Source organism: Nerophis lumbriciformis, linkage group LG03, assembly GCF_033978685.3.
Source record: "Nerophis lumbriciformis linkage group LG03, RoL_Nlum_v2.1, whole genome shotgun sequence".
Classification (NCBI taxonomy): Eukaryota; Metazoa; Chordata; class Actinopteri; order Syngnathiformes; family Syngnathidae; genus Nerophis; species Nerophis lumbriciformis.
This window is the reverse complement of record NC_084550.2, coordinates 8,947,453-8,962,792: the sequence shown is the minus strand read 5'-3', so window position 1 is coordinate 8,962,792 and position 15,340 is coordinate 8,947,453. Positions and strand designations below refer to the sequence as shown.

General features: G+C 42.0%; 1 protein-coding gene across 1 annotated transcript; it reads right to left on the bottom strand.

Annotated features, from left to right (window-relative positions):
• Nucleotides 1–817: 817 nt before the first annotated feature.
• psmd9 (proteasome 26S subunit, non-ATPase 9) lies at nt 818–12,433 on the bottom strand. The gene is made up of 6 exons (XM_061928131.2): nt 12,256–12,433; nt 12,089–12,188; nt 4,740–4,933; nt 4,562–4,663; nt 1,402–1,490; nt 818–931 (listed from the first exon to the last, which is right to left on the bottom strand). The coding sequence occupies exons 1-6, from the start codon at nt 12,379–12,381 to the stop codon at nt 904–906; spliced, it is 639 nt and encodes a 212-aa protein (XP_061784115.1). The 5' UTR covers nt 12,382–12,433; the 3' UTR covers nt 818–903.
• Between the last annotated feature and the right edge of the window lie 2,907 nt (nt 12,434–15,340).

The following is a 15,340-nucleotide window of genomic DNA, read 5'->3' as shown; positions in this document are numbered from 1 at the left end:
CCATCTCTTTTTTTTTTTTTCTTCTGTTGTGGCATATGCAGCAGGTGCCTGCTCGTTTTTCGTATGTGGGTAACAACATTTAACTATGTATATATATTTCCCAATTGGTTTAACTGCCACCCGCCTGAATCTATTTAAAATCAAATTGTTTTTTATTTCAACCACCCGACCCGACCCGCGGATAAAATCTAATTTTTTTTTATTTCATCCGCCCGATCCGCGGATAATCCGCGGACTCCGCGGTTGTGCCCGCAAACCGCGCATCTCTAATATATATATATATATATATATATATATATATATATATATATATATATATATATAGATATATATATCTATATATAGATATATATATCTATATATAGATATATATATCTATATATAGATATATATGTATATATATATATATATATATGTATATATATATATATATATATATATATGAAATACTTGACTTGGTGAATTCTAGCCCCTCCCCTTTTAGCCACGCCCCCATCCCATCCCACCCCGACCACGCCCACCCCCACCCCCTCTCCCCACCTCCCGAAATCGGAGGTCTCAAGGTTGGCAAGTATGGGCGGGGTTAACTTGTGAAAAATGTACACCACTGGTTTTATTTAATTTTTTTACTAATACTCAAATTTGATTTGTACTCTTGTCAGCCATCTCCTGTAGATAATTAAGGTCATCAAACCATGTGAGTTGTCTCCCAGTACTATATTAACAAGTGTAAAGGTGTCTTAATGAAGTGTCCTGTGAAGGTGCGTTCCTAACATAGTGTCATCTCACCTGACATTTGAGACAAGTCAGCCAAATGTAAAGGTTGCAAGGTTTATTCCTTGGTAAAAGAAAACACCCTTTTGAGCAAGAAGCTTCAAAGACATTATTGTCATGCTGTGATCATCACCGAGGGATTGGGTTAATATTGCACCTGGACAACAACAAGAAAAGCAAGCATGTAATGAATATATTTTGTAGTATTGTCTCTAGTGCTCAGGCATGTGAGTACCCTTTGGGGGGAAAAGGAGAAACATTTCAGCACATAGTGCTCCCGGAATTAAAATAAAATAAAAATCAAGACTACTGTACATTTCCTGCAATTGGGTGCAGGAAATGTGTCAAAAAGACCTTTTGTTGTCCCACAGAATTTATTTTTTGACAAACATTATTTATTAATTGACAAACATTATCATTAAAAATGTAACGTAAAATGATTTAACATCCATGCAAACAACTCATTTTTGTTTATATCCTATTTTTTTTAATATTTCATCAAATTATTATAATTTATATTATATTTTGACACCAAAATGAATGTTTTTTTTTTTTTAAAAACCCACAAATTTCAGCATTTTTGGTGGATATTTCAAATGCCTGAGTTTTAAGGATGTGCTGACTTACCCCAGCAGACCCCTGCCAGACCACCTCTGTGGAGTCAGGCTAATGTGAGCTTTCTGACCTCCCCGGATCACCGTCACCCGTAGCGGCTTCTGCATAGGACGAGGAACAGGAATCATTTATACACCCTGCTGAATACATCTTCAGCCGTGTGATGACACCTTTTATTTTGGCATTTGTTGGCATGTCAGCTACAGTGGACCCCACTTAGAAGTCCAAAAATACAATTCAAGAAGTTGTATAGGCTTGGGGTGGAACTAGGGGTGTAACGGTACACAAACAATTCGGTTTAGAGGTCACAGTTCGGTTCATTTTCGGTACAGTAAGAAAACAACAAAATATACATTTTTTGGTTATTTATTTACCAAATTTGTAAACAATGGCTTTATCCTTTTAAAGGGGAACATTATCACAATTTCAGAAGGGTTAAAACCATTAAAAATCTGTTCCCAGTGGCTTATTTTATTTTTCGAAGTTTTTTTCAAAATTTTACCCATCACGCAATATCCCTAAAAAAAGCTTCAAAGTGCCTGATTTTAACCATCGTTATATAAATGATAAATGGGTTGTACTTGTATAGCGCTTTTCTACCTTCAAGGTACTCAAAGCGCTTTAACACTACTTCCACATTTACCCATTCACACACACATTCACACACTGATGGAGGGAGCTGCCATGCAAGGCGCTACCAGCACCCATCAGGAGCAAGGGTGAAGTGTCTTGCTCAGGACACAACGGACATGACGAGGTTGGTACTAGGTGGGGATTGAACCAGGGACCCTCGGGTCGCGCATGGCCATTCTACCACTGCGCCACGCCGTCCCTTATATATACACCCGTCCATTTTCCTGTGACGTCACATAGTGATGCCAACACAAACAAACATGGCGCATAGAACAGCAAGCTATAGCGACATTAGCTCGGATTCAGACTCGGATTTCAGCGGCTTAAGCGATTCAACAGATTACGAATGTATTGAAACGGATGGTTGTAGTGTGGAGGCAGGTAGCGAAAACGAAATTGAAGAAGAAACTGAAGCTATTGAGCCATATCGGTTTGAACCGTTTGCAAGCGAAAACGACACGACAGCCAGCGACACGGGAGAAAACGAGGACGAATTCGGTGATCGCCTTCTAACCAACGATTGGTATGTGTTTGTTTGGCATTAAAGGAAACTAACAACTATGAACTAGGTTTACAGCATATGAAATACATTTGGCAACAACATGCACTTTGAGAGTGCAGACAGCCCAATTTTCATCAATTAATATATTCTGTAGACATACCCTCATCCGCTATCTTTTCCTGAAAGCTGATCTGTCCAGTTTTGGAGTTGATGTCAGCAGGCCAGGGAAGCTAGGGTCGATATTCTTCTCTTGATCATCTTCGGTGGCATAAGGGACGGTGTGAGCCAAGACATCCAGGGGGTTTAGCTCGCTCGTCTGCGGGAACAAACTGCCGCCATTGCTTGCCGTGCTACCGAGGTCCTTTGTCCCCGAATTGCTCACACACTCCGGCAGATTCAATGGGGGTCTGGCGGCAGATTTCTTTGACTTTATCGTTGGAAATGCATCTGCTTTGAGTGTCGCAGGATATCCACACATTCTTGCCATCTCTGTCGTAGCATAGCTTTCGTCGGTAAAGTGTGCGGAACAAACGTCCAATTTCTTGCCACTTTCGCATCTTTGGGCCACTGGTGCAACTTGAATCCGTCCCTGTTCGTGTTGTTACACCCTCCGACAACACACCGACGAGGCATGATGTCTCCAAGGTACGGAAAACAGTCGAAAAAACAGAAAATAACAGAGCTGATTTGACTAGGTGTTTGTAATGTGTTTGAGAAAATGGCGGATTGCTTCCCGATGTGACGTCACCGCTCCGAGAGCGAATAATAGAAAGGCGTTTAATTCGCCAAAATTCACCCATTCAGAGTTCGGAAATCGGTTAAAAAAACATATGGTCTTTTTTCTGCAACATCAAGGTATATATTGACGCTTACATAGGTCTGGTGATAATGTTCCCCTTTAACATTGGGAACACTATAATAATTCTGCCCACGTTAATCAACATTAAACTTCCTTTAAGTTGTTGCTCAGATTAAATAAAATGACAAAACTTTTCTTCTACATATAAAAAGTGCAACATTAAACCGTTTCAAGACAACTCATCATGCTTAATTTATTACAGCATTTGGGAAGCCTGTAGTTGATTTTTTATTATGTAAATGTTGTATTTTTATCAACGTGATAGCAGGGAGCCTGCCATTCAAAACTAGGCTGCTGCATTACCGTATTTTTTCGGAGTATAAGTCGCACCTGCCGAAAATGCATAATAAAGAAGGAAAAAAACATATAAGTTGCACTGATGAAAAAAACTGCCACTTATAGTCCGAAAAATACGGTACTAATGATTAATGTAAAAAAAAAAAAAAAAATGGTACAATAGCAATAGGAGAGACTATTCATCCCTGAACACCATGGAGTTCATGTAGGCTTAATGATGCAGTTACATTATTATATCAACTATCAGACAGAAACTCTTCATTTAACATAATGTCCTTTTTTGCTGCTTCAACACAGCTCAATCAACACAGAAAGGTAAAGTGAAATAACAGACAGACAGAGCTTTGCTGTCCGTAACACACACCCACACACCGCAAAATGAGCTAACGTTACGCTAAAAGCGAATTAGCCTTCACCTCAAGCCAGGACTGCGAGCGAGCGGAGCTGCCTTTTATATTTCTAGAAGGTCAACGGGCTCATAGTGATGTTACTAGTAGTTGACTGGGAGGTGTTTATTATCATTTGGGGAGAGTCCGCTGCCTGATGCTTACCTGCTAAACACTAAGCACTGACTACATGCGCTCTGAATACGCACTGCTGATCGGCCGTTACCACTCTGTTTGTAACCAATCAGATGGTTGTGTGGGTGGGACAATACAGAAACAGAGACTGCTACTTAATATGTTCGTGTGGAAACTCGTTCGGTACACCTCCGAACCGAACCGGAACCCCCGTACCAAACGGTTCAATACAAATACACGTACAGTTACACCCCTAGGTGGAACAGTATCACAATGACATTTAGGACTGTTTACACGCCACTGGGTGCAGCCGTTTCATAGAAATCTTGCGTTTGTTCATTTTGAAAATGAAAATCTTACCCCTTCACTATGCTGCACCACAGAGGCAATATTGTAGACGCTCTGAAAGTTCCCCGGGTTCACCGATCCAAACTCAACGACTTCGTCGCCGTCTTTGAGGCCCTTTGCAGAGACACAAACGGCATGTTTTAAAGTTGAGAAGAAGTCTTTTAGCGCCGGATGTCCCCTCGTCACTCACAGCTTCAGAGGCGGGCGAGCCCTGTATGACGGAATTCACGCGTGCGAAGGCGGGAGGAAGCGTGACCTGCAGCTCCATGGCCTCCTCCCGGGCTTCGGTCTCATCGCGACGCCTCTTGGCCTTCTCTCGGGCGTGCAGCTTGTGTAAGGCTTCTTCTATCTCCACCATGATGGCCTTGTGGTCGTTTTGCAGGCCTGATGGGACAAACACAGCAGAATTATTTATACTCTGTCCCGTGCAATTAGTGACATCGGTCACAGATGACGTCTGCTGCGGAAAATTCTGGTTAACATTATGTTTGTTGTGTTTTTGTAACTGATTGTCTTCTCAGGTAACTAAATGAGAAAGTAGCAATGTATCAATATATTGGCGTTAGGATGTCTGTAGGTTACATTGTGGTCATCTACCACCGAGCATCGCTACGTGTTTGTTTTATTGGTCGTGGTTTGCTGTATAGTAGAGATGCGCGGTTTGCGGACACAACCGCGGAGTCTGCGGATTATCCGCGGATCGGGCGGTTGAAAAAAAAAAAAAAAAGATTTTATCCGCGGATCGGGTCGGGTCGGGCGGTTGAAAAAAAAAAAAAAAAGATTTTATCCGCGGATCGGGTCGGGTCGGGCGGTTGAAATAAAAAAAAATTAGATTTTAAATAGATTCAGGCGGGTGGCAGTTAAACCAATTCGGAAATATATATACATAGTTAAATGTTGTTACCCACATACAAAAAACGAGCAGGCACCTGCAGCATATGCCACAACAGAAGAAGAAGACCGAGGCCCCTTCCCCCGAGAGGGCCCCACCGGGAGCCGTAGCTGAGGTGATCCGCGAGAAGGGCCCGACGCACGTCCAGGGTCACCACCGCGCCCACCGCACCGACACCCCGCCTCGTCCGCCTTCGCCGCGGCCGGCGTCACGCGCAGCAGGTAAGCAGCTTACGTGCCCGCCACCCCCGTGGCCGGGGGCTCGTAACAGGGGTCACTCCGCGCGCTCCGCCCGCGCAGCTTACCTGCCCGCCACCCCCGTTGCCGGGGGCGCGTAACAGGGGTCACTCCGCGCGCAGTGCGCTCACGAAAGGGGTGGGGCTCACCCTGGTGGGCCGAGTGGGCCACGTTTGGTAAGCAGAACTGGCGCTGCGGGATGAACCGAACGCCGGGTTAAGGCGCCCGATGCCGACGCTCATCAGACCCCAGAAAAGGTGTTGGTTGATATAGACAGCAGGACGGTGGCCATGGAAGTCGGAACCCGCTAAGGAGTGTGTAACAACCCACCTGCCGAATCAACTAGCCCTGAAAATGGATGGCGCTGGAGCGTCGGGCCCATACCCGGCCGTCGCCGGCAGCGAGAACCGCGAGGGCTAGGCCGCGACGAGTAGGATGGCCGCCGCGGTGCGCGCTGAAGCTTCGGGCGCGAGCCCGGGTGGAGCCGCCGCGGGTGCGAGGGACATCGCACCTCCACGCGCTTGGAGGTGCGCTCAGCGCGGCTCCCAGATGATTGCGCACTGGTGTGCGTCTGGGCCGTGACAGCGTGGCACGCATTGAATGTCTCTGCTGCATTGGATCAGTCTCCTTTCTTTAACAGGCAAAAGCTTTATAACCTCACTAATGCCTTGCATCGTCTATATTAGATATATAACAACGGGCGGGTGGCGGGTGGCGGATGGCGGGCGGATGCGGTTTTGATTAAATGTTAGATCGGGTGGATGGCGGATGGTTGACGACTTTTGTGATGCGGTTGCGGATGAAATAATTGCCTATCCGCGCATCTCTACTGTATAGTGTTTCTACATTTGGTGTCCTTTAGCAAAACATTAACACTATATATGTAAAAAGGACGTGTCGACCTCTTAAGACAATATCAAAAGGTAATAATAATAATAATAGATTTTATTTGTAAAAAGCACTTTACATTGAGTAAACAACCTCAAAGTGCCACAGTGTATTAAAAAAATAAAAAGATAATAATAAAAACTAAAAACTAGAACAGCCAAATAGCCAGAACTAGTATGCATATACAAACCCCGTTTCCATATGAGTTGGGAAATGGTGTTAGATGTAAATATAAACGGAATACAATGATTTGCAAATCATTTTCAACCCATATTCAGTTGAATATGCTACAAAGACAACATATTTGATGTTCAAACTGATAAACATTTTTTGTGTGTGCAAATAATCATTAACTTTAGAATTTGATGCCAGCAACACGTGACAAAGAAGTTGGGAAAGGTGGCAATAAATACTGATAAAGTTGAGGAATGCTCATCAAACACTTATTTGGAACATCCCACGGGTGTGCAGGCTAATTGGGAACAGGTGGGTGCCATGATTGGGTATAAAAACAGCTTCCCAAAAAATGCTCAGTCTTTCACAAGAAAGGATGGGGCGAGGTACACCCCTTTGTCCACAACTGCGTGAGCAAATAGTCAAACAGTTTAAGAACAACGTTTCTCAAAGTGCAATTGCAAGAAATTTAGGGATTTCACCATCTACGGTCCATAATATCATCAAAAGGTTCAGAGAATCTGGAGAAATCACTCCACGTAAGCGGCATGGCCGGAAACCAACATTGAATGACCGTGACCTTCCATCCCTCAGACGGCACTGTATCAAAAACAGACATCAATCTCTAAAGGATATCACCACATGGGCTCAGGAACCCTTCAGAAAACCACTGTCACTAAATACAGTTATTTGCTACATCTGTAAGTGCAAGTTAAAGCTCTACGATGCAACTTTCCTGGCCCGTCTGCAGTCCAGACCTGTCTCCCGTCGAAAATGTGTGGCGCATTATGAAGCGTAAAATACGACAGCGGCGACCCCGGACTGTTGAACGACTGAAGCTCTACATAAAACAAGAATGGGAAATAATTCCACTTTCAAAGCTTCAACAATTTGTTTCCTCAGTTCCCAATCGTTTATTGAGTGTTGTTCAAAGAAAAGGTGATGTAACACAGTGGTGAACATGCCCTTTCCCAACTACTTTGTCACGTGTTGCAGCCATGAAATACTAAGTTAATTATTATTTGCAAAAAAAAAGTTTATGAGTTTGAACATCAAATATCTTGTCTACAAGTGCATTCAATTGGATATGGGTTGAAAAGGATTTGCAAATCATTGTATTCCGTTTATATTTACATCTAACACAATTTCCCAACTCATATGGAAACGGGGTTTGTACATTGAATTATTTGCAAGTTAAAGCTCTACTATGCAACTTTCCTGGTCCGCCTGCAGTCCAGACCTGTCTCCCGTCGAAAATGTGTGGCGCATTATGAAGCGTAAAATACGACAGCGGCGACCCCGGACTGTTGAGCGACTGAAGCTCTACATAAAACAAGAATGGGAAAGAATTCCACTTTCAAAGCTTCAACAATTTTGTTTCTTCAGTTCCCAATCGTTTATTGAGTGTTGTTAAAAGAAAAGGTGATGTAACACTTTCCCAACTACTTTGTCATGTGTTGCAGCCATGAAATACTAAGTTAATTATTTGCAAAAAAAAAGTTTATGAGTTTGAACATCAAATATCTTGTCTTTGTAGTGCATTCAATTGGATATGGGTTGAAAAGGATTTGCAAATCATTGTATTCCGTTTATATTTACATCTAACACAATTTCCCAACTCATATGGAAACGGGGTTTGTACATTGAATTATTTGCAAGTTAAAGCTCTACTATGCAACTTTCCTGGCCCGCCTGCAGTCCAGACCTGTCTCCCGTCGAAAATGTGTGGCGCATTATGAAGCGTAAAATACGACAGCGGCGACCCCGGACTGTTGAACGACTGAAGCTCTACATAAAACAAGAATGGGAAAGAATTCCACTTTCAAAGCTTCAACAATTTGTTTCCTCAGTTCCCAATCGTTTATTGAGTGTTGTTAAAATAAAAGGTGATGTAACAGTGGTGAACATGCCATTTCCCAACTACTTTGTCACGTGTTGCAGCCATGAAATACTAAGTTAATTATTATTTGCAAAAAAAAAGTTTATGAGTTTGAACATCAAATATCTTGTCTACAAGTGCATTCAATTGGATATGGGTTGAAAAGGATTTGCAAATCATTGTATTCCGTTTATATTTACATCTAACACAATTTCCCAACTCATATGGAAACGGGTTTTGTACATTGAATTATTTGCAAGTTAAAGCTCTACTATGCAACTTTCCTGGCCCGCCTGCAGTCCAGACCTGTCTCCCGTCGAAAATGTGTGGCGCATTATGAAGCGTAAAATACGACAGCGGCGACCCCGGACTGTTGAGCGACTGAAGCTCTACATAAAACAAGAATGGGAAAGAATTCCACTTTCAAAGTTTCAACAATTTGTTTCCTCAGTTCCCAATCGTTTATTGAGTGTTGTTAAAAGAAAAGGTGATGTAACACTTTCCCAACTACTTTGTCATGTGTTACAGCCATGAAATACTAAGTTAATTATTTGCAAAAAAAAAGTTTATGAGTTTGAACATCAAATATCTTGTCTACAAGTGCATTCAATTGAATATGGGTTGAAAAGGATTTGCAAATCATTGTATTCCGTTTATATTTACATCTAACACAATTTCCCAACTCATATGGAAACGGGGTTTGTACATTGAATTATTTGCAAGTTAAAGCTCTACTATGCAACTTTCCTGGCCCGCCTGCAGTCCAGACCTGTCTCCCGTCGAAAATGTGTGGCGCATTATGAAGCGTAAAATACGACAGCGGCGACCCCGGACTGTTGAACGACTGAAGCTCTACATAAAACAAGAATGGGAAAGAATTCCACTTTCAAAGCTTCAACAATTTTGTTTCTTCAGTTCCCAATCGTTTATTGAGTGTTGTTAAAAGAAAAGGTGATGTAACAGTGGTGAACATGCCCTTTCCCAACTACTTTGTCACGTGTTGCAGCCATGAAATTCTAAGTTAATTATTATTTCATACCTGCCAACTTTTGAAATCAGAAAAACCTAGTAGCCAGGGTCCAGGGGCCGCAGGCCCCGGTAGGTCCAGGACAAAGTCCTGGTGGGGGGTTCAGGCCGACGCAAAATGATTATTAGCATTCAGACAGGTTAAAATGTTGCTAAAACCATCACTGTTTGGGCGACGAAAAACGTTGAAAGTTTTCCACTTGTATCGCTAGCAACGGCATTAGACTTGTGTTTTTTTGTCCCAACGTGGTCTTTACATCGCTAATTCCTCCGTGTCCGATCGAAAAATCTTGTCTGCACAAGGTGCAATTCGTGTAGTTTTCACCCTTTTTGGAACGGATAATTATTCCCGGATAGGCTTTTGAATATTCTTCACGGGATGACTGCAGTTTTCTTTTCGGTTTAAGACTCGTTTGCGATTTTTCTCCGGCTGATTCCATGATCGTTCGCTCGTTTGGAAACAATGGGCAACTGTATGGCGTCACATTAGTGCCAAAAATCCGAGCGCATAAAAACTGTTATCGCGCGCTGATTCTCCACTTCGTGCGCGCGCGACACCATTTTGCGCACGCGTGGTGCCTTTTTACGCGCTCTCTGTGTACTCCTGGCATCTCTCCTCGCGCTGTCATGTTTCTTTTTGGCACTTTGGGGGCGGGTATGCTTAGACGGCCCCTCCTTTCTGATTGGCTGTGAGCATTTTTCATATGACCAATCATTCTCCAGCGTAGCAACGTTGTAGCCATCTTACCTCGGACATCTAGCCTCAATCATTACATTGATGTCAATGGTACATGTACTAATTAAATTACCATAACTTGCTCGATTTTCGACCAATTTACAAACGGTTTGCCTTGTTACAAATCTTATTACATGTAGATATGACATAGGATGCTGTACCTGTTGAAATTACCTCTTTCGCTAAAAAAAAAAAAAAAAGACTTAATTGTGCAACATAGTTGTGTAGGGTCAGTGTTAGTCAGTTCTCTGATTATTTTAAACTGTTTCAGAATACATTATTAAAAGCTATTTTTAACATTTTAAAAACAAAATTCAAAGATTATTTCATTAATTTTATGGCTGAATCAAAAGAAATTCCATAAATTAGAAAACAAATGTTCAAGAAGAAGTGAAAATATAAAATAATGTTATGGTTGGATGTTATTGCTGGTGGACCAGTTCTGGCTGAAAGATGTTATTATGGTGTTTGTTGTCTTATTATTTATTTGGGTCACATTTTGTATTACCCTGTATTGTGTTTATGTGGTATGAAATAACCTTCATCAGCGCGCAACATTTTTTTATCCACTTCTTCCTCCGTAAATCTTGATACATATTGACGATGACCCGCCCTGCTATACTTCTGATTGGCTCTGAGCATTTGTCAGCATTATTCGCCTGACCAATCAGAAAGAAGGGGCCGTCTAAGCATACCCGCCCCCAAAGTGCCAAAAAGAAACATGACAGCGCGAGGAGACATGCCAGGAGTACACAGAGAGCGCGCAGAAAGGCACCGCGCACGCTAAAAGGCACCACGCGTGCGCAAAATGGCGTCGCGCGCACGAAGTGGAGAATCAGCGCGCGATAACAGTTTTTATGCGCTCGGATTTTTGGCACTAATGTGACGCCATACAACTGGTGCCTCGTGCTTGGCAGCGGTGCTATAAATAGCCTCGCGCATGGCATCCGGAATGGCTCGATAGGAAGTTACGGGAAGCAGTGTCGATTGTCATTGTTGTTACGCGATTTCGTGAATAAAACTTTTTCAAAAATATATTTTTTTAATTAATGAAAAACCGTATTTTTTATCACTGCAACCGTAACCCGGAATAGGTTGATGAAAACCGTACTAATTACGGGAAAACCGGAGTAGTTGGCAGGTATGTTATTTGCAAAAAAAAAAGTTTATGAGTTTGAACATCAAATATCTTGTCTACAAGTGCATTCAATTGGATATGGGTTGAAAAGGATTTGCAAATCATTGTATTCCATTTATATTTACATCCAACACAATTTCCCAACTCATATGGAAACGGGGTTTGTACATTGAATTGTTTACATTATTTACAATACAGACCCCTTATTTTGTTAGCGTGGGCAAAACAGAACAGCGCTTTTATTGTGAAGACCGGAACTGTGCGGGGTCGGTCTTTACAGTTTTGACAGCAGTTGAAATAAAAAGTGCTTCTAGTTCCTTCCCGCCGCTCGTTTTCATTCCATCACACTGAACTCGCGGCTCACAAGGTCATTGGGTGCCATGCATGTCAATCAATCAAGTATTGAAAGTGACGTCACACGTTTAAGCAAACAGTATGTGTGAATGTGGAAATAGTCAATAGTGTCAAAAGCGCTTTGAGTACCTTGAAGGTAGAAAAGCGCTATAAAACTTATCACCCATTTGTGAGCTATTTTGACGTCACAGAGAGAGAGAAAAAGCGGCCACTTACATGAAATACTGTGTCTGGCGGTTGTTATCTGGTACAAGTTGACGTCAGACCTCGGGTAACCTTCTGTGTCCACCAAGGAAGCCTCGAGCCCGACACCTTGCTGTTTAACAGGTTAGCAGACACATAAATGTGGTGGTCAAATAACGTCGATTATCCGTTCAACTCACGTCTTCCAGGACGTCGTAGTAAGCTTGAATTTGCTCTTCGATGTCGTCTTTCTTCTTGATAAGGCTTCTGACGTCTTCCATAGAAGCTTCTGGGCTCTCAGGTTTGTTTTGGTCCGTCATCTTCATGGCCGCTTCGACACTGTGTGTTACACTTTGTTTTGGTCCGTCTTACAACCCAGGGCGGAACCTTTTATTTACTTACTCGTTGCTTTCATGCGGTTACCTTTACCGCCCTCAATCGGTGAGGAGGTATCATGCAGGAGACTAGTTTTTCCGCACCAGTTTCATATGCGCATTCACCGAACCCTTCTTTAGTGGAAAATATATATATATATTTTTAATTTAATCTTAATTTATAAATATTAATCATGAAATGATGTTATTATATTAAATAAATACTAATAAAGATATATTTTACAAACAGAACGTTACAGGAATGTACACATGATCCCATGTTTCATACTTGCCAACCCTCCCGAATTTTCCGGGAGACTCCCGAAATTCAGCGCCTCTCCCGAAAACCTCCCGGGACAAATATTCTCCCGAAAATCTCCCGATTTTCAGCCGGAGCTGGAGACCACGCCCCCTCCAGCTCCATGCGGACCTGAGTGAGGACAGCCTTGACAGGAGGACAACAGGGTGACAAGAACTAAATCATCCAGACTAGAGATAAATTGTATTATTATGTTTATCTTACCTAAAAATAAACATATTTGTTAATTTTTTAAAAAAAACTAAATTAATTTTTACTATATTTTGCTAAAAACATCAAAATAATTTTATTTTTATTTGTATTTTTTCTGACTCCTTATTACATCCAGCCATAGAATTATACATTAAAATAAATATATTTGAAATAATTAATTATAAATTATAATAATTCATTTAAAATGACCATATTTAATTATTAAAATAATTGCTTGTTTATCAACAACTTTAGCATTTTATTCATTACATTTTGAAGCTCTCAGAAGCCAAGTTATGTTATATTCCTTAAGATTTATTTATGCAAGTTTGAAGTATCAATTATCTAAACACAGTTTTGTTTGCAGATTTTCAGGATATATATGTATATATATATATGAAATACTTGACTTGGTAAATTCTAGTTGTCAATATACTCCTCCCCTCTTAACCACGCCCCCAACCACGCCCTGCCCCACCCCCGACCACGCCCCCACCCCCCACCTCCCGAAATCGGAGGTCTCAATGTTGGCAAGTATGCCATGTTTACATCTCATTGTGCAACATGTGAATGTTTTAGTGGGAACTAAATGCGATATCGGGAAAGGGGTACAAATTATTTCCAAAGCAGAACCCCCACCCAGACATACAATGCTACTTGTGGGGCGGCAAAGCTCGGTTGGTAGAGTGGCCGTGCCAGCAACTTGAGGATTCCAGGTTCGATCTCCGCTTCCGCCATCATACTCACTGCCGTTGTGTCCTTGGGCAAGACACTTTACCTACCTGCTCCCAGTGCCACCCACACTGGTTTAAATGTAACTTCGATATTGGGTTTCACTACCTAAAAGCGCTTTGAGTCACTAGAGAAAAGCGCTATATAAATATAATTCACTTCACTACTAGTACACAGCTCATGAAAAACTATCTTTTTTATTGTCTTTGTAAGTGGGCCAAAACACTTATTTTAGAAAATAATCCCATGGAAATGACTGCTGTCATTTGATTATAATAATAAAACATCCATTCATTTTCTACCGATTGTCCCTTTTAGGGTCATTAACTTGGTATTTAGTCAGGTTTGGGACAGGTGTGCACATCTAAGTTAAAGTACCAATGATTGTCACACACACACTAGGTGTGGTAAAATTTGTCCTCTGCATTTGACCCATCCCCTTGTTCAACCCCTGGGAGGTGAGGGGAGCAGTGAGCAGCAGCGGTGCCGCGCCCGGGAATCATTTTTGGTGATTTAACCCCCAATTCCAACCCTTGATGCTGAGTGCCAAGCAGGGAGGTAATGGGTCCCATTTTTAAAGTATTTGGTATGACTCGGCTGGGGTTTGAACTCCCAACCTATCGATCTCAGGGCGGAGACTCTAACCACTAGGCCACTGAGTAGGTTTGGGGGTATCCATAATACGCCAATAGGGAGAAGTTTTTATTTACACGATGAGTCGGGTGTGTCTTGACCTCCACCGAACCCCTAGGGTTCGATCGAACCCAGGTTAAGAACCACTGTTCTAGATCTATCTGTGTTGGCCCTGTGATGAGGTGGCGACTTGTCCAGGGTGTACCCCGCCTTCCGCCCGAATGCAGCTGAAATAGGCTCCAGCACCCCTGCGATGCTGAACGGGACCAGCGGTAGAAAATAGATGGATGGATAGATTGCAGTCAGTGGTATGTTTTTCTCTTCAATGAATTGGCAAACTACACAGATTAGTACTGTATTAATACACAGTACTTCTATACTATACTGTACTTCTCTTTAAACAGGTGCATATAGTGGGGTAAATAAGTGTTTGATTGCGGGCTGATTTTTTGCCTTTGTGGAAAATAATTTTAACAGAGACAGAATGTTAAAAAAATTGTTTTGTATTAGATTGAAAGTAAAAACCATTAATTTTGGCCCTAATAACTATCCGATATTTCATATATTTTCAATATTTTCCCATTTGTACAGAGATTTTAAAAAGTAATTCTACACTAAAAAAAAGTCTGATTGCTATTACACGTTTTACTGTTTTCTATCTGCTCAAACATCCATCCATTTTCTACCGCTTGTTTTTTGATTGCACAGTACAGTACATATTCCGTACAATTGACCACTAAATGGTAACACCCCAAAAAGTTTTTCAACTTGTTTAAGTCGGGGTCCACGTTAATCAATTCATGGTTCGGGGTCGCGGGGGGTGTGTGGAGCCTATCCCAGCTGCAATTGGGCGGAAGGCGGTGTACACCCTGGACAAGTCGCCACCTCATCGCAAGGCCAACACAGATAGACAACATTCACACTCACATTCACACACTAGGGACCAATTTAGTGTTGCCAATCAACCTATCCCCAGGTGCATGTCTTTCAAACAATCCTGAATAAAATACATGTCTTCAAAGAAAACACAATAAA

Bases quoted from the DNA above. Each gene is read 5' to 3' on its own strand.
- psmd9 (XM_061928131.2), bottom strand. From the start codon at position 12,381: ATGAAGATGACGGACCAAAACAAACCTGAGAGCCCAGAAGCTTCTATG. The intron at 12,189-12,255 runs GTGAGTTGAACG...CCTGTTAAACAG, and splicing joins ACTACGACGTCCTGGAAGAC to CAAGGTGTCGGGCTCGAGGC. The intron at 932-1,401 runs GTAAGTCAGCAC...GTTGTTGTCCAG, and splicing joins TCTGGCAGGGGTCTGCTGGG to GTGCAATATTAACCCAATCC.